Genomic DNA, 18,950 nt, shown 5'->3' on the forward strand with positions numbered 1-18,950 from the left:
TATCACTGTAGACTGTCTCTCTTCTGCTTGGCCCTCAATGTGTGTGACGCTGTCAGATTACAGAGATCAGCCCAAACCTAGATCTAAGGTGTTGAAAAATAACCGCTCTGAAGGGTTACCCCAAACCTTTTGCCTTCCTCCTCTTCTTTTTCTGACCTCATTTTGCTGATGTTAGGACTCTGGACACTTTATCACTGCTAACCTGTGCTAAAGTGCATGTGCTCTGTCCCTAAGAACATGGTAACATTAGCTCATATTTAATTGACATACTTAATTTACTTGTAAGTCCCTAGTAAAGTGCACTACATGTGCCCAGGGCCTGTAAATTAAATGCTGCTAGTGGGCCCGAGCACTGATTGTGCCACCCACATAAGTAGCCTCTTATTAAAGTCTTGGGCCGGCCATTGCAAGGCCTGTGTGTGCAGTTTCACTGCCACTTCAACTTGGCATCTAAAATTACTTGTCAAGCCTTGAACTTCCCTTTTTTCCCCATATAAGTCACCTATAATGTAGGCCCTATATAACCTATAGGGCAGGGTGCTATGTAGGTAAATGGATGGACATGTACATATGTGTTTTACATGTCCTGGTAGAGGAAAACTCTTAAATTCGTTTTCCACTACTGTGAGGTCTGCTCCTTTCATAGACTAGCGTTAGGACTGCCCTCGTATACTTTTTGAGTGGTAGATTCTGATCTGAAAGGGGTAACCGGGTCATATTTAGTATGGCCAGAATGGTAAGAGAAAATCCTGTTTATTGGTGAGGCTGGATTTTATATTACTATTTTAGAAATGCCACTTTTAGAAAGTGAGCATTTCTCTGCACTTAAAACCATCTGTGCATTGCAGCCTGTCTCCAATCAACATCTGGTCTGTGCTGGTTGACAGCTCCCTTGTGCATTTCACCCAGACAACCACAAACACAGGACACTCAGTCACATCTGCATTAATCTGCATACTGAATGGGTCTTCCTGGGCTGGAAGGGTGGAGGGCCTGACACATTTCAAAGGCCTGTGGCCTTCCCTCACACAATGGACTGATAACCCCCCACTGGGACCCTGGCAGACAGGACTGGGTTGAAAGGGGAACTTCTGCACTCTTTGAAGTCTCCCCCACTTCAAAGGCATTTTTGGGTATATAAACTGGGTCTCTGAACCCACCAACTCAGACACTTCTGGACCTACACCTGCACCCTGTCAGAGGAGCTGCCTGGCTGTCCAATGGACTCATCGGGACTGCTTTGCTGAGAAGGACTGCTGCCCTGCTGGCCTCAGACTTTGCTGGGAGGACCATGCTTTCCCCCAAAAGTGCTCTCCAAAGGGCTATGATTGAGCTTCCATCACGTTTCTAAAGTCTCAGGGGCAACAAAGACTTCATCTCCTCAGGAAATTCCTTGTGCGTCGAAAATCAACGCAAAGCCTGTCGAAAATCAACGCAAAGCCTGACTTGCGACCAAGAAATCGCCACACAGCCAACCGGAACGACGCAGCCCGACTTCCTCAGTGGAAATTTGATCCAGCGCCTTCCTTGCAATGGAGAAATTCGACGCATCAACTACCGGATCAACACAGTGCCCGTGCCTTCTTCCAGCGCGTCAAGGATTTTCACACATCGTCCATGGGGGTCAAAATATCCAGCTGCTTTGGCCCTGCAGGTGCAAGAGCCTTGGAGTACTTCTCAATGCTTAATTGTACATCTTTCATCTTATGATATTTGTCCTTCACCATTTTGCTCATGTTTAGATGTTCAGCATTAAAGCAGTGGACAAGCACTCTGTTCTTGACAGATTTGCTATGCACACAAATTGCGCTGTGCCTAATTTTTCAATATTCCCTACAGCACTGCAAAGCTGAGCAGTGTCTTGGCTTGCACTTTATTGCTACAAGGATTTTCAAACAATGACTAAGGTGATTAATATCCCTTCCCTCCGTGCATTTGTTGCCATGCAGAGGATCCGCAACCACACACCAGAGGATGGTCTCAACTACTGCCAATTGTGCAAACGCGGCAGTGGTTTAGTGTGGCGATCCGGGTCCTCCTTGTAGATTTGTCCTTCACTCTTCCTTTTTGTATTTTCCCTCTCTACTTACCCCACTGCATATTGCCTCTGGGGGAGGCGCTATTCAGAACTGTTCGCAGATGATCAGTGCTTCCCCGACTCGGTCTCAGGTAACCAGGGGCCCCTTATCTGGGAGAAGTAGGCTGTGTACCCAGCATCCTAAGTTCCATCCAACTGCACTCAACTACATGGCCAGAACTAGGTCCAAATTACTCGTGCCAGTCAGGTCTGCTAGGAGGCTTACAAGGGGCACACTTGCAGCACTACTTAGTCTTTCCAGTGGCTTCAAAGATCACCACACAGCTTCCCAGAGTGCTGATGTCGGCTCACCCAGACACCACAATTTGGGCAGTGTCCTCACTTTCGCTGCTTTGATGGCCCATCAAGAGCAGCCCAAATCAGGACGTCAACCTGCCGGTCGCAGTTTTATCTGGGCCTTCATACACCACTTCTGGCTCCGCTCTTACTTGTACGCGACGGCCATCTTGGAAGCAGGTTTCGCTGCTCCAACATGATTTTGCTGTTCAGATGCTTACAATACCAGGTGAGATCTTCGCTTTCACTTCTTGAAGCAGCACGAGGTTTCAGTCAATCAATCAATCAATCATTCGCATTTATAAAGCGTGCTACTCACCCATAAAGGGTCTCAAGGCGCTGGGGGGGGGGGGTCAGTGCTTGAAGAGCCAGGTCTTGAGCTGCCTTCTGAAGGAGAGGTGTTCAGGTATGGCGCGAAGGTGGCTGGGCAGAGAGTTCCAGGTCTTCGCTGCCAGGAAAGAGAAGGATCTTCCTCCGGCGGTGGCTTTGCGGATGCGGGGTATGGCTGCCAGGGCCTGTCCGGCGGATCGTAGAGTGCGCGGAGGAGTGTAGAAGGAGACGCGGTTGTTGATGAGTTTGGGTCCGAGGTTGTGAAGGGCTTTGTGTGCGTGGGTGAGGAGTCGGAAGGTGATCCTCTTGTTGACGGGGAGCCAATGGAGTTTTTTCAAGTGTCCTGAGATGTGGTGGTGGCGAGGGATGTCCAGGATGAGTCTTGCGGCAGCGTTCTGGATCCGTTGGAGTTTCCTCAGCAGCTTGGTGGTGATGCCCGCGTACAGGGTGTTCCCGTAGTCCAAACGACTGGTGACGAGGGCGTGGGTGACAGTCTTCCTGGTGTCGGTGGGGATCCAGCGGAAGATCTTGCGGAGCATGCGCAGGGTGTTGAAGCATGCTGAGGTCACCGAGTTCACCTGTCTGGTCATGGTGAGGGATGAGTCCAGGATGAAGCCGAGGTTGCGTGCGTGGTCGGTGGGTTGGGGAGTGCTGCCTAGGGCGGGGGGCCACCAGGAGTCGTCCCATGCGGTGGGGGTGGGGCCGACGATGAGGACCTCCGTCTTGTCGGCGTTCAGTTTCAGGCGGCTGTCTGTCATCCAGTTCGCCACTTCCTTCATTCCTTCATGAAATCTGGTCCTAGCTGAGGTGGGGTTGTTTGTGAGGGATAAGATGAGCTGGGTGTCGTCGGCGTATGATATTAGGTCGAGTCCGTGTTTGCGTGCGATGTTCGCCAGGGGGGTCATGTAGATGTTGAAGAGAGTGGGGCTGAGGGAGGATCCTTGAGGTACGCCGCAGATGATCTCCGTGTCTGTGGATCTGAAGGGGGGCAGGCGGACTCTCTGAGTCCTTCCGGAGAGGAAGGAGATGATCCATTCGAGGGCCTTGCCTCTGATGCCGGCGTTGCTGAGGCGTCGTATCAGGGTGCGGTTTCAGACCGTGTCGAAGGCTGCAGAGAGGTCCAGGAGTACGAGGGCCACGGTCTCACCCTTGTCGGTCAGGGCTCTGATGTTGTCCGTGGCTGCGATGAGGGCGGTTTCGGCGCTGTGGTTGGTCCTGAAACCGAACTGTGTGGGGTCGAGGGAGTCGTTGGTTTCCAGGGCGTTGGTGAGTTGAGTGTTGACAATTTTCTCAATCACTTTGGCGGGGAACGGCAGGAGAGAGATGGGCCGGAAGTTTTTGAGTTTGGTAGGGTCTGCTGTGGGTTTCTTTAAGAGGGCGTTGAGCTCTGCGTGTTTCCAGCTCTCCGGGAAGGTGGCGGTGGTGAGGGAGGCGTTGATGACATCTCGGAGGTGCGGTGCGATGATGTCGTCGGCTTTGTTGTAGATGTGGTGCGGGCAGGGGTCCGATGGGGATCCGGAGTGGATCGAGTTCATGACGCGGGTGGTCTCCTCGGTGGTGGTTGGGCTCCAGGTGAGGATGGTGGCGATGTCGGTAGCGGGTTCCGGGGGGGGGTTCGCGTCGGTGGTCGGGAAGCTGTTGTATATGTCGATGATCTTGTGGTGGAAGAAGGTCGAGAGGGAGTCGCAGAGGTCCTGTGATGGAGGGATGGAGTTGTTTTCTGCGTCCGGGTTGGAGAGCTCTTTGACGATGCCAAATAGTTCCTTGCTGTTGTGGGCGTTGTTGTCAAGTCTGATCCGGTAGGCTGTTTTTCGTGCGGCGCGGAGGCATTGGTGGTGTTGGCGGGTGGCGTCCTTGAGAGCTGACATGTTCTCTTCGGTCTGGTTGAGGCGCCACGTCTTCTCGCAGGCGCGGCATTCTTTCTTGGAGTCCTTGAGGTTGGGGTGAACCAGGAGTTTTTCTTGTGGTTGTTGGTGCTGGCTTGAGTTTTCAGGGGGGCCAGGAGGTTGGCGCAGTCGGAGATCCAGTTGGTGAGGTTGTTGGCGGCTTCGTTTGGGTCGGTGGTGCTGGTGGGTCGGTTCTGGGAGAGGGTTGATGCGAGCTGATCCGTTGTGATACGATTCCAGTGTCTTCTTGGTGGTTGCTGGGTGTGGTGGTGCACAGTGGTCTTCTTGAAGATGAAGTGGACGCAGCTGTGGTCCGACCAGGTGAGTTCGGTGGTGTGGCTGAAGGTGATGTGTTTGCTGGAGGAGAAGATGGGGTCGAGCGTGTGTCCGGCGTAGTGGGTGGGGGTGTTGACTAGCTGATTCAGTCCCAGGTTGGTGAGATTGTCCAGTAAGGCGGTGGTGGTGTTGTCGGTGAGGTTCTCCAGGTGAAAGTTGAGGTCTCCTAGGAGGATGTAGTCGGTGGACGAGAGTGCGTGAGGGTTGACGAAGTCTGCGATGTCTTCGCTGAACTTGGTGCGGGGTCCTGGTGGTCTGTACATGAGGGTGCCTCTGAGGGTGGTCTTGGGGTCGCTGTGGATCGTGAAGTGGAGATGTTCGGCGTCGGGGAGTGAGTTGTCGGTGTCGGTTGAGATGCGGATGGAGTTTTTGTGTGCGATGGCGATGCCTCCTCCGATGCGGTTGGTGCGGTCTTTCTGGATGATTTTGTAGCCGTCGGGGATGGCTATGGCGATGTCGGGTGCCGAGGAGGGATTCATCCAGGTCTCGGTGAGGAAGGCGATGTCCGGGTTCGTAGAGTTGATGAGGTTCCACAGTTCGATGGCGTGCCTGTGGACGGATCGGGTGTTGACCAGGATGCAGTGGAGATTGCTTCCGGGGGAGTCGTTCTTGACGGGAGCGGTGTTGGTCCGTAGGCAGGTGAAGTGACAGTTGCTGCAGGTGAAGGGTCCGTGGGTCCGTTTGGGGGGGGCGCGGTAGCAGCCCGGAGTGCGGCCGGGGTTGAGGTTGACGAGGGTGGCGGAGTCGTAGGTCAGGCGGGGGGCGCGGGGGCCAGGGGTTCGGGCGCTGTGCGCGGTCCAGGCGCGGACGGGCGCAGACGGGCGCAGACGGGCGCAGACGGGCTTGCCTTAGGCGCGCCTTCGGCGCGCCAGCGGCGCGCCCGCTGCGCGGCCTCGTAGCGCCCGCCATATAAGGGGTAGCCGGGGAGGCGGGGTCAGCTGGGAGGCGGGAGGAGGGCGGGTAGGGCGAAAAAAGCGGCAAAAAAGCGGCGGGAAAAAGGCTCCGAAGGCGAGGAGGCCTAGAAAAATGGCGAAGTACCGAAAGGCGCAGAAAAACAGGAAAAACAAGGGGGAGACGGCGGGAGGGCAAGGGGGACGGCACTCAGAAGATGCAGGCACTCGGGGATACAGAAGAAAACCAGGGGAGCGCGATCACACAACACAGGCACTCGGGGATACAGAAGGAAAAAAGGGGAGCGCGATCACACAGCACAGGCACTCGGGGATACAGAAGGAAAAAAAGGGGAGCGCGAACGCAGACACACGGCAACACAGACACTCGGGGCACAGGCAGCGATGCAGGCAAAAGAGAAGGCAGAACAGGGGATCTGGATCTGGTGGCGCTGTGAGGACAGGGGAGCGACCTACCCTGGGCTACCGAAGCTACCTTGGAAAGCTATACATATGCAGCAAATATGTACTTTCAAAGGATTTTGGCCTGGTTTTATGGGCCTCTCCAGTGCATCTCGCTTGGCCACACCCCTCCTGTGTGTGGCATAACTGGGGTGAAGGAAGTATATTAGAAATAATCATCTACACCATTCTGTGTCTTATGTGCTCAAACCCCAATATAGCAATGAAAAAGACAATTATTTCATGGACTTCTGGGCTATAGTTGATGGCGGAATTTCAAATAAAAAGTGTAACTAGATGAATTTATTAAGCTAAGTGAAATAATGCAATACCATGATGAGCAAGATCTCTGCAAAGTATGGCAGTCAGACCCCATAACAATGGAATGGAAAGGAAGGTAAGATAAGATAAGTAAAATGATTAAAAAAGGAAGAATGAGTGAGAAAGATATGGAGTAAATATGGAGGCAAAAATAGAAAAATGATTCTCACCTGGTTTAACATCACATCATAGATGTCGTCACCTTCGTTGTACACATGAGCCTAAAACCAGAAAAGGAAGAGTTAATTGCTGCTGCTATTGAAAAAGTCCCACGTCTGATCAAGTAACATCTAGTTATCAGAAATTGTAAAGGACAGTGGTCAGCTGATCTTAGTATGTTCAGAATAACATCAAGTAAAGCAAGAAGACAAAAGTGATAGTCTGCATAAATGCTTTGTGGGTACAAGGCGCACTGACTTGAATCAGATCATGTGACATCCAGCTAGTTAGTGAAGTGTTCTAAACGTTGGTGAGATATGATATGGTCTGGACAGCCCAAGATCATTTGGGCTGCTACATTTAACACAAGCTGAAGTTTCCCTACTAGCACATTGAGTAATTCCAAATAACTAAAATGTCTATACTCGAGGTCCGAAGAAGTAAAAACATTGAGAACTATAACTTTATGAGTTAAAAAAGAATAAATGAATAATCTGTTGTAATCACGCAAATAAAAAAAACAAGAATTGACCACTGCACTGATTTTCGGTGGAATCCATTTCCTTGCCTACATTTTTCTAGCACAATTTTTCCAAAAGATTGCGGCCAGATAAGCAAATATCTGAAAGATGAATGCAACTGTACAATGAACCCTTTGGTTTTGTCACTGCTTAATTTTAATTTACTGTGACATGTCCAACAGTTGATGGCAGTTATACATTTTTGTACACATACATAAGAAAGGTATTCAGAATTCCCATTTATTATTATCCATGTAAAAAAAATATATAAATCCTAAGCATTCAATCAGACATGCCAAAGGAACAACATACTCATTAAATATGAGATGGGACAAGATAGAATCCCGTGTGACTCCACATTGAAGTGTTTAAGCGTGGAAGAAAATGGACGTAACAGGCTAGTTGAGATCTAGAGTCCTGAAAATCCTCACACCCGGCTATTGCCGAGACACCGACACCACAAGTCTTCGGATAAGTACCTGTTGAGCAACAGGGTCGAATGTTACTTGTTATTCGTAGGGTATTAATTATGTTGTGTACAGGGGTGGCTCCTTTGCAATGGCGAAGGAGCGTCACCCCCCTGAGTAAGCAGCAGCATGTGCAGGCCTGGGTGGGCTAGGCCATGGGAGGGGGAGAGGGGCGGGGGAGTAAAGTGCACTTAAGTGTGAATGTGTGTTTGTCCATCCATCTTAGGCTGGCCCACCACACATGCACACTTAGGTTTCTCCAACCCGGCTGTAACACAGACTCTCATGCAGTGTCTGAGCAGCAGACCAAGCCGCTCAGACCAATCCATGCTAAACCTAGTATGAGAGCAGCCCTAGGACTGCATGGGGAGCCTGTGCTGGTGGCCCAGGGACTGCTGGGACACCAACACCATTGAGAGGGAACAGAAGCGAGGTGGCCGGCGTCAGAAAGATACGTTTTTAAAAAGATTTATTTCAAACACCCCCACCCACCTTGACATTCGCGGTGGCGGACACTGTTTGTGTACATCACTTAGGGCCAGATGTATGACTTGCAGTGTTTGCGACTCGCAATTTGCATTTTTTGCGAGTCGCAAACGGCAAATCATAAACACTGATCAACAACAATGTCTGAGACACAGTTTGTGATTCCCAAATGGGTCGCAAGGGACCCGTCTTGTTAATATGAGGCAGCTCACAATTTGCAACCCATTGGGAATGGCCGGCACTCACAAGGATGGTGATCAGCAGAAAACCATGCCTGACTACTTTTTTGAATAAAGCAATTTTTTTTAAAATGCATCTAGTTTTCCTTAAAGGAAAACAGGATGCATTTCAATAAAAACAAAAAATTGTTGGCGTCCCCATTCACAAAGGGAAAGGGGTCTTTTGGGGGACCTGCAACATGCAAGTCGGTATCAAGTTAGCAACTCACATTTTGCCTTTGCTACATGCCAAAACTCATTTTACAGGTCGCTAATGGCCCGATGGGACGTATGCAACCGGTAAAATACGTCGTACATCTGGCCCTTAAGATCCTGAAGTAATTCCGTGAGCAAATTAGCCTTAAGGTCACCAGTGGAGCCATACTGTCTGCTGTGTTGTATTAAACAAAAACATTCTGGCAGAATAAGAGGGGAGAAAGCTCAGTAAACTGGATGTTCACGGTTACCTATCGGATTATGTCTCATATGAGGAGGCATCCAGACTCGACAGACTGCATGATCTTTATGTCAATTATTTTAACTTTGGAAATAACACCTCATTGGTTGCCTTTATTAAACTACTTTGCCTGTTGACTTTAACTCTAAGAAAACTGAAGATAGACTTGGAGCACAAAAAAGTATGGGTATAGAAGGCTGACTTTACTGTCTTAATTTCTGATTTATTTTTCTGATTACGTTTTTTGCTACTGTGTTTGAAGAAAAGGTGAGTGAACAAGCTATAGCCACTCCTAGGAGTGGAGTTTTTATTTCAACTCCCCAAGTTAAGACGGAAAATAGGGTATGTCCGGTTTCTTACAGATTTCTTATCAGATCGATTTTCTGGGCCTACGATATCGAACATATCCTACGAGCACTTGGTGTTGCCCTGAAGAAGTAAATCACGATCTTGACATATACCGTATGAAGCATTCAAATGCATAATAGATCCTGCCAAAGGTTTTGATAAAATGATTTTTCAACTTTTGTGATATCTTAACCATTATTGTTTTCTGTTTGAGCATTTGTGGTCTCTGCTAGCCAAATATAGTGAAAAACAAGATTTTCTGGTCAGGAATACTAAGTAGCATTTGAGCCAATAATATCTACAACATGGGTGCGATAAGAGTAATTTATGACAATACCAAATATTTCTCAATTTTGCTTTGGCAGGGATAAAGTGGGCTTATCAAAGTGAACCTTCAAGTCCACCATGATAATTATATGGGCATCTCAGCAATCTCGCTTTATATCTGATCTGTTAATTTTTCCAGTGCTGAAGAAATGGGGTTGGGTGCCTGTAGGCCAGTAAAGAATTAAAACTGTTAGTGTGGCACATTGTAATTTTGAGGTGTCTCTGAATATTGCTTTTAAAGTATGTTTCAGAATAATGGCTAAACCCCCGCTTTGTTTCCCTATTCGGTGAGCATGCTAGCCAGCAGTGATGGGATCACAGTCATTCCCTAGCCCTGTTTCAGCGAGGCAAAGAATATCAAGGGCAACCTTGCAGTTTAGATTTCTTATAGAGAGAGCGATTAAACAGAACAAACATTTAATAACATACCTTTGAAAAGAAGGGATTTCATAGAGTGCCCTTTATTACTTGCAAGAGAAGCTAACCAGGCACTTTTTACTTTGAGCAGCGACACAGACTTATATAAACTTCCGACCTTAGTCTAACAATGCTATTTAAACTGAGAACCCAATAAGAGCAATGTTTCAAGGAAATAATAAAGCATGTTATTATGCTTATGAATATACAAAACGGCAGCATGGGTGCAGACAGGTTTGTCTAAGCTGTGCGGCCACATCATGCTACACACTTATTTAAAGAGACCCCCATTTCATTTAACAAATACATCTCAGCTGCAAGTCGCAAACACACATGGGGGAATGGCTAGACACAAATGGATGAAGGCGTGTGTTGCGGCGATCCCGGCCGGACTGCGCTATCCAGCTACATCAATAAAGGGGAAAGCCTGCACCGGGCCACCGAAGTGCAGCACACTGCCATGTAGTACCGGGACACCATACTGCCAGGACCCGGAGGCGAGATTTCACAGACGCCAAGCAGCGACAGAGATCCGGGCTGCGCAGTGGCCTTGCAAAATGGCGAGGCAGAGTACCACCAAGACACGGGAGGTGCTGCTCGGAATGCTACCTTGCCACTGAAAATGGCCAGCGGGGTCCCCTAGTAAAAACTGTGTGAGCCTGAAACAGCTAGAGCAACAAAAGCAGCCCCTGGACCAGAGCAGAGAGTGGATGGAAGCGCTGTGAGCAGGATCAGAGACCGGTGAATAGAAGGCAGCGGTCCCACACGCCAGCGAGAGAGAGGTGAGGTGGGGTGGGCTCAGCACCGGAGGACACGGTGAGGAAATCTGTAGCACCTCCTCCCCCACCACCTACCACCCAGGCTCAGAGGAGAGGAGTCTGGGTATTAATACCTGCCGAATTTCCCCCAGGATAGCGCTAAGCCTTTGCACGGGGAGTAGTGTATGTCCCGGCACCTCGGCGGCCTACAGGAACCAGGCGTGAAAGCTAGAGGCCCGCCTTGGTGATGCTTGGCAGGGCCTAGAGGATCTGCAGAAGGAACCCCCTAGCATGGAGAAGCGGAGAACCAGGGAGAGCCACAGCGAGATACTTGACGACTACAGCGCGGAGAGGAGCACAGACCCCCACAGTATTAACACATGCTTCGTTTGAAAGACCTACAATGGCTTAATACGGAGGGCATTTTCCTTTGGCATATTTGTAATGGGGAAGTTCTGGGAAGCACTAAATAGGGCAGAAGACAGTTACAGTATTGGCAACTGGGTGTGAAGGAGCAAGTGGTCTTGTCGAGTGCTGTATATATTCCCACTACATTGACAGTGAAAGTAGGAATCAAATTCCCCCTCAACTGAACACCTCACAAGAGTCTGTTTTCACATATGCAGGCCCTACCTGCCAGAGGAACAAACGGCGAACTGGAGTGTGGGGCATGAAATAGCATAACACTCTATATCTTCTACCATAAGATGAGACACTGAGAAGCAGGGTGTACCTGGCAATGACTACCTGAAAGCCATGACTGTGTGACATGTTGGCTCGTGGTTGCACAGTTTAATGTTGTTTGGCTGGTTTGGATGGGAAGGCTGTTTCCTCTTGTCCTGGAGTTGGGGTGTTTGTTCATGGAAGTTAGAAGATGGAGCCCCCCCTACTGACCCTGTGGTCCCAGGATGACTCCACTATGAGCCCTTGCCCAGCATATGTGGCAGGAACCTCTGCCTGCCAACCTAACTTCCTACTGTGTGTCGGAAATATGTCAAACTCCCTAGCTTATAATTTGCTCAGCTGGAATGTGCAGGGCCTCGATAATATGGCCAAGAGATATAAGGTCTATACATACCTGAAAAGGAGGGGTACTCTCTTCGCTAGACTGCATGAGGCGCACTTTAGAACAACTGAAAGGGGGACCCTACAAAAAAGATACACCACTGCCTACTCTGCCTTTGCCTGGGGAATGCTGATATGGGTCACACCCGGAGTTCGGTTTCAAGTAACAGCTGAAATCATAGACCCTGGAGGAAGGTATGGGGTGATGACGGGATGATTGGCTGGCTGTGTTTTGACAGTGGTTGGTATTTACGCTCCCAACATAGATTAGGGGAGGTTGTTTGATGAAATGTCATGACTCCTAGCACCATACATGACACACAATATTCTGACTGGAGGGAACAATAATTGTATGGTGGACCCAATACTAGATAGTTCCCACTCCTTGCTTTCTGACTCACCGGTCTATCGTCTAGAACAGATGTTCACAAACTGGCAAAAGAGACAGGGGCTAATAGATTACTGGAGACACACCCACCCTGACGCTAGGGACTACTCATTCTACTCAGGAATGCAGGACCTGCATGTAAGACTGGACACCTTTCTGCGCTTCCCAAATGTTCAGGGCACTGTCCGGAATATAGAATAGTTATGTAGAACTGTGTCAAATCATAACCTGACATTATAGTGCCTAGACACAAAGAGGATACCTGTGAGGCCTGTCGAGCGTTTTGGTCGAGGAAAATGCTAAGAGACCGAAGAGCAAGAAGACTACAAATGGCGCCGGCAGGACAACAACACTTGGAAGAAGAAACCTTCTCCATCGCGGATTCGGACTCGGACGAGGTCGATCCCCAACAGACGCCGAGAACCGTGAGTAAGACGTCACTACACAAAACTCACGGAAAAACCACTAAAGTCCAGGGGACGCCACCGCCAACAGGCCATGGCTTAACCCGAAAAATAGGTGACCGACAATCGGCACCGAAAAAAAGCACGCATGTGTCGAAGTCATCCGACTCCAGTCGAGATACCGGAACAGAACAGACTCGACCCCAAGACACCGGGTCAGAGCAATCTCGACACCGAGAGGGCAGCACCGAAATGAGTCGGCACCGAGAGATCAGTACACCGAAAGGAAAAAAAGTGTCTTCGGAGCCGAAAAAGACGGTCGAAAAGGTTTCCATACCGAAACATTCGGCCTCTGAACCGAAACCAAGTTCCTACACCGAGGAACAGGGCCTGTCCTCACAGATGCAAGGACACAGATTCGGACAGGAGCTAGAGGCAGGGAAGCCAGATTACACTCAAAGGAGGCTCCACATTCAGAAAGACACAGGGAAGATCAGTGCTCTCCCTCCAATCCGAATTAAAAGGAAACTTGCCTTCCAAGAGAAAGACAAGCAGCCACAAGCAAAGGTGGCAAGACAAATAACTTCGCCACCATCTCCACAACGCTTACCACAACCATCACCGGTAGCCACTCCACCAATGATGCAGTCTCCAACTCATACCGGAATGAGTCAGGATGAACCAGACGCATGGGATCTTTATGATGCGCCTGTATCAGACAACAGTCCCGACTGTCATCCAGCGAGACCGTCACCACCTGAGGACAGTACTGCATACACACAGGTGGTGTCAAGAGCAGCTGCATTTCACAATGTCACCCTGCACGCAGAACCAATAGAAGATGACTTTCTCTTTAATACACTGTCGTCCACAAATAGCCAGTACCAGAGTCTCCCTATGTTACCGGGAATGCTGAAACACTCAAAACAAGTGTTTCAGAAGCCTGTGAAAGGCAGGGCCATTACTCCAAGGGTGGAGAAAAAGTACAAACTGCCACCAACAGACCCTGTGTATATCACGCAGCAATTAACACCAGACTCAGTGGTAGTAGGGGCAGCTCGCAAAAGGGCGAACTCACACACCTCGGGAGATGCACCACCTCCAGACAAGGAAAGTTGCAAGTTCGACGCAGCGGGGAAAAGGGTTGCGGCACAGGCAGCCAACCAATGGCGCATTGCCAACTCACAGGCCTTGCTGGCTAGATATGGCTCCTGAAGTCTTAGAATTCGGACATCTAGACCTTACACAGGAATGTATGGAGGTCATAAAACAAGCTAGAAAAACAACCACAAGACATTGCTACCCAAATAAGTGGAAAAGATTTGTTTATTACTGCCATAATAATCAAATGTAACCATTACACGCATCCGCTAAAAACATCGTAAGCTACCTACTACACTTACAAAAGTAAAAGTTAGCTTTTTCATCCATTAAAATACATCTCACTGCAATTTCAGCTTATCTGCAAATTACGCACTCCACTTCATTATTCAGAATCCCAGTCATAAAAGCATTTATGGAGGGTCTGAAAAGAATTATCCCACCAAGAGCACCACCAGTTTCTTCGTGGAACCTCAACATTGTCTTAACACGACTCATGGGTCCACCTTTTGAACCCATGCACTCGTGAGATACAATACTTAACATGGAAAGTAGCATTTCTAATAGCCATCACATCTCTAAGAAGAGTAAGTGAAATACAAGCCTTTACCATACAAGAACCCTTTATTCAAATACACAAGCATAAAGTAGTTCTACGAACAAATCCTAAGTTCTTACCTAAAGTCATTTCACCGTTCCACTTAAATCAAACAGTGGAACTCCCAGTGTTCTTTCCAGAACCAGAGTCTGTAGCTGAGAGAGCATTACATACATTACACATCAAAAGGGCACTAATGTACTACATTGATAGAACAAAACAAATTCGCAAAACAAAACAATTGTTCATGGCTTTCCAAAAACCTCACACAGGAAATGTCCACCTCTGTATGAGCCACGAAACCCTCCTCTCTGGTATTGTCCCTGATAGGTAGGTCTGGTTTGCGAGGTGGAAGGCTCTGGTGTTTGCATTTGAACCCCCCTCTAAATTGTGGCTTTCTAAGTGTGCCTCTGCTCTGTGGGGAGTAGAGCGCGCCCATGGCTTTGGCCGTGTCCGTGTCCTTCTTTAATTTTTCAATTGCTGTGTCCACTTCCGGCCCAAACAATTGTTCCTGGTTAAAAGACATGTTTAACACAGCTTGCTGGATTTCTGGCTTGAATCCAGAGCTTCGTAACCATGCATGCCTGCGAATGGTTGCCGCAGTGTTGACTGTTCGTGCTGCTGTGTCTGCCGAGTCTAATGCAGACCTTATTTGGTTGTTGGATATTGCTTGTCCTTCTTCCACAACCTGTTGGGCACGTTTTTGGTGTTCTTTGGGCAAGTGCTGTATAATGTGTTGCATCTCGTCCCAGTGTGCCCTGTCGTAGCGAGCCAGCAGGGCTTGTGAGTTTGCGATTCGCCATTGATTGGCTGCCTGTGCTGCCACACGTTTGCCCGCTGCATCAAACTTCCTACTCTCTTTGTCAGGCGGTGGTGCGTCTCCTGACCATTGAGAGTTTGCCCTCTTTCTTGCTGCTCCTACAACCACCGAGTCTGGTGTAAATTGCTGTGTTATAAACACAGGGTCCGTTGGGGGAGGCTTCTATTTTTTCTCCACCCTAGGCGTGATAGCCCTTCCTTTAACTGGGTCTTGGAAGACCTGTTTTGCATGCTTGAGCATGCCCGGGAGCGTTGGCAGACTGGTATAAAGTGTGGGTGGATGCCAAGTTGTTGAATAGGAAATAGTCCTCTATTGGCTCTGAATGCATTGCTACATTGTGGAACGTAGCTGCCCTTGATAGTACCTGCATATATGCAGTACTGTCCTCTGGAGGTGACGGCCTTGTTGGGTAACAATCTGGGCTGTTGTCTGATACTGGAGCATCATATAAGTCCCATGCATCCGGATCATCCTGTGTCATCCCTGTATGAGTAGGTGACTGCATTGGACGTGTTGTTACCGGGGACAGCTGTGGTGAGTGTAGGGGGGAAGGTTGTGGCGAAAACCTTGGTGGTGGGGTTTTATCTCTTGCCACCTTTGTCTTCGGCTGCATTTCTGACTCATGAAATGCCAGCTTTCTTTTGGTTTTAATTGGAGGAAGAGTTTGCATTTTTCCAGTCTCTTTCTGGATATGCAACCTCCTTTGGGTATGGTCTAGTTCCCTCATACTTATTTCCTGCTCAAATCTGTGTTTATGCATTTGGCTGGAAAGTCCTTGCACTTCTGTGTAAGAGCTACTTTTCGGCTCCGAAGCCACTTTTTTTGGTACCGATTGTAGGAAAGTACCATCTTGCCTAGCATGTTACCCCCCATAATTCACTGTATATATGTTGTTTTAGTTGTATGTGTCACTGGGACCCTGCCAGCCAGGGCCCCAGTGCTCATAAGTGTGCCCTGTATGTGTTACCTGTGTTATGACTAACTGTCTCACTGAGGCTCTGCTAACCAGAACCTCAGTGGTTATGCTCTCTCATATCTTTCCAAATTGTCACTAACAGGCTAGTGACCAATTTCACCAATTTACATTGGCATACTGGAACACCCTTATAATTCCCTAGTATATGGTACTGAGGTACCCAGGGTATTGGGGTTCCAGGAGATCCCTGTGGGCTGCAGCATTTATTTTGCCACCCATAGGGAGCTCTGACAATTCTTACACAGGCCTGCCATTGCAGCCTGAGTGAAATAACGTCCACGTTATTTCACAGCCATTTACCACTGCACTTAAGTAACTTATAAGTCACCTATATGTCTAACCTTTACCTGGTAAAGGTTGGGTGCTAAGTTACTTAGTGTGTGGCCACCCTGGCACTAGCCAAGCTGCCCCCACATTGTTCAGGGCAAATTCCCCGGACTTTGTGAGTGCGGGGACACCATTACACGCGTGCACTATGTATAGCGTCACAATGGTAACTCCGAACATGGCCATGTAACATGTCTAAGATCATGGAATTGTCACCCCAATGCCCTTCTGGCATTGGGGAGACAATTCCATGATCCCCAGAGTCTCTAGCACAGACCCGGGTACTGCCAATCTACCTTCCCCTGGGAGGTGCCCAGAGCTCCTCCAGTGTGCTCTAGACCTCTGCCATCTTGGAAACAGAGGTGCTGCTGGCACACTGGACTGCTCTGAGTGGCCAGTGCCAGCAGGTGACATCAGAGACTCCTTCTGATAGGCTCCTCCAGGTGTTGCTAGCCTATCCTCTCTCCTAAGTAGCCAAACCTCCTTTTCTGGCTATTTAGGGTCTCTGCTTTGGGGAATTCTTTAGATAACGAATGCAAGAGCTCATCAGAGTTCCTCTGCATATCTCTCTTCACCTTCTGCCAAGGAATCGACCTTGGAAGCCTGCTCTGGAAGCCTGCAAAACTGCAACAAAGTAGCAAAGACGACTACTGCGACCTTGTAACGCTGATCCGGCCGTCTTCTCGACTGTTTTTCTGGTGATGCATGCTGTGGGGGTAGTCTGCCTCCTCTCTGCACTAGAAGCTCCGAAGAAATCTCCCGTGGGTCGACAGAATCTTCCCCCTGCAACCGCAGGCACCAAAGAACTGCATCACCGGTCCTCTGGGTCTCCTCTCAGCACGACGAGCGAGGTCCCTTGAACTCAGCAACTCTGTCCAAGTGACTCCCACAGTCCAGTGACTCTTCAGTCCAAGTTTGGTGGAGGTAAGTCCTTGCCTCCACACGCTAGACTGCATTGCTGAGTACCGCGTGATTTGCAGCTGCTCCGGCTCCTGTGCACTCTTCCAGGATTTCCTTTGTGCACATCCAAGCCTGGGTCCCCGACACTCTAACCTGCAGTGCACGACCTCCTGAGTTGTCCTCCGGCGTCGTGGGACCTTCCTTTGTGACTTCGGGTGAGCTCCGGTTCACTCCACTTCGTAGTGCCTGTTCAGGCACTTCTGCGGGTGCTGCCTGCTTCTGTCTGGACGCCCCCTCTGTCTCCTCACGCAATTGGCGACATCCTGGTCCCTCCTGGGCCACAGCAGCATCCAAAAACCCTAACCGCGACCCTTGCAGCTAGCAAGGCTTGTTTGCGGTCTTTCTGCACGGAAACACCTCTGCAAGCTTCTTCACGACGTGGGACATCCATCCTCCAAAGGGGAAGTTTCTAGCCCTTGTCGTTCTTGCAGAATCCACAGCTTCTACCATCCGGTGGCAGCTTCTTTGCACCCACAGCTGGCATTTCCTGGCCATCTGCCCACTCCCGACTTGATCGTGACTCTTGGACTTGGTCCCCTTGTTCCACAGGTACTCTCGTCAGGAAATCCATTGTTGTTGCATTGCTGGTGTTGGTCTTCCTTGCAGAATTCCCCTATCACTACTTCTGTGCTCTCTGGGGCACTTAGGTGCACTTTGCACCCACTTTTCAGGGTCTTGGGGTGGGCTATTTTTCTAACCCTCACTGTTTTCTTACAGTCCCAGCGACCGTCTACAAGGTCACATAGGTTTGGGGTCCATTCATGGTTCGCATTCCACTTCTAGAGTATATGGTTTGTGTTGCCCCTGTACCTATGTGCTCTCATTGCAATCTATTGTGACTGTACATTGCTTGCATTGCTTTCTATTGCTATTACTGCATAATTTTGGTATTGTGTACATATATCTTGTGTATATTTGCTATCCTCATACTGAGGGTACTCACTGTATTGTGTTTTCTTATGATATTGTGCATATGACACCAGTGGTATAGTAGGAGCTTTACACGCCTCCTAGTTCAGCCTAAGCTGCTCTGCTAAGCTACCTTTTCTATCAGCCTAAGCTGCTAGACACCCCTCTACACTAATAAGGGATACCTGGAGCAAAGTGTAAGTACCCCTTGGTACCCACTACAAACCAGGCCAGCCTCATACACCGATGCTTCTGATAAAGTCTTTTTTGGTTCTGACGTTACTTTTCTCACCTTGGGTGAGTCGAACTCTCGGTGCCGAGATCGCTCGGAGCCTGAATCTCGACCGGAGTCGGATGTCTTCGGCAATTCTTTGCCCTTTTTCGGTGCCGATGTTTGGTCACCTTCTTTTCGATGGGTTAAGCCATGGCCTGCTGGCGATGGCATCCCCTTGGCCTTAACGATCTTTGTGTGAGTCTTGGATGGGGCAGTTTTACTCACTGTTTTCTGCATCGTCGTGGGTCGCTCACTTTCGGAATCGTCTGAGACTGTCCCCTGGATGGAAATTCTTTCCTCCTCCTCGACGTCGAGTTGTTCTTTCGGTGTCGACGCCATTTGTAGTCTTCTGGCTCTTCGATCACATAGGG

The 18,950-nt window shown here is 49.2% G+C and overlaps 1 protein-coding gene across 1 annotated transcript in view; it reads right to left on the reverse strand.

Moving 5' to 3' along the window:
- The window catches only part of PARP2 (poly(ADP-ribose) polymerase 2), a 283,463-nt gene that overhangs the window by 154,589 nt on the left and 109,924 nt on the right, over positions 1–18,950 (reverse strand). The window contains exon 7 of the mRNA XM_069244318.1: positions 6,770–6,820. Coding sequence (XP_069100419.1) covers positions 6,770–6,820 — 51 coding nt within the window. The remainder of the gene's footprint in view (positions 1–6,769; positions 6,821–18,950) is intronic.

Source organism: Pleurodeles waltl, chromosome 7 (assembly GCF_031143425.1).
Source record: "Pleurodeles waltl isolate 20211129_DDA chromosome 7, aPleWal1.hap1.20221129, whole genome shotgun sequence".
Classification (NCBI taxonomy): domain Eukaryota; kingdom Metazoa; phylum Chordata; class Amphibia; order Caudata; family Salamandridae; genus Pleurodeles; species Pleurodeles waltl.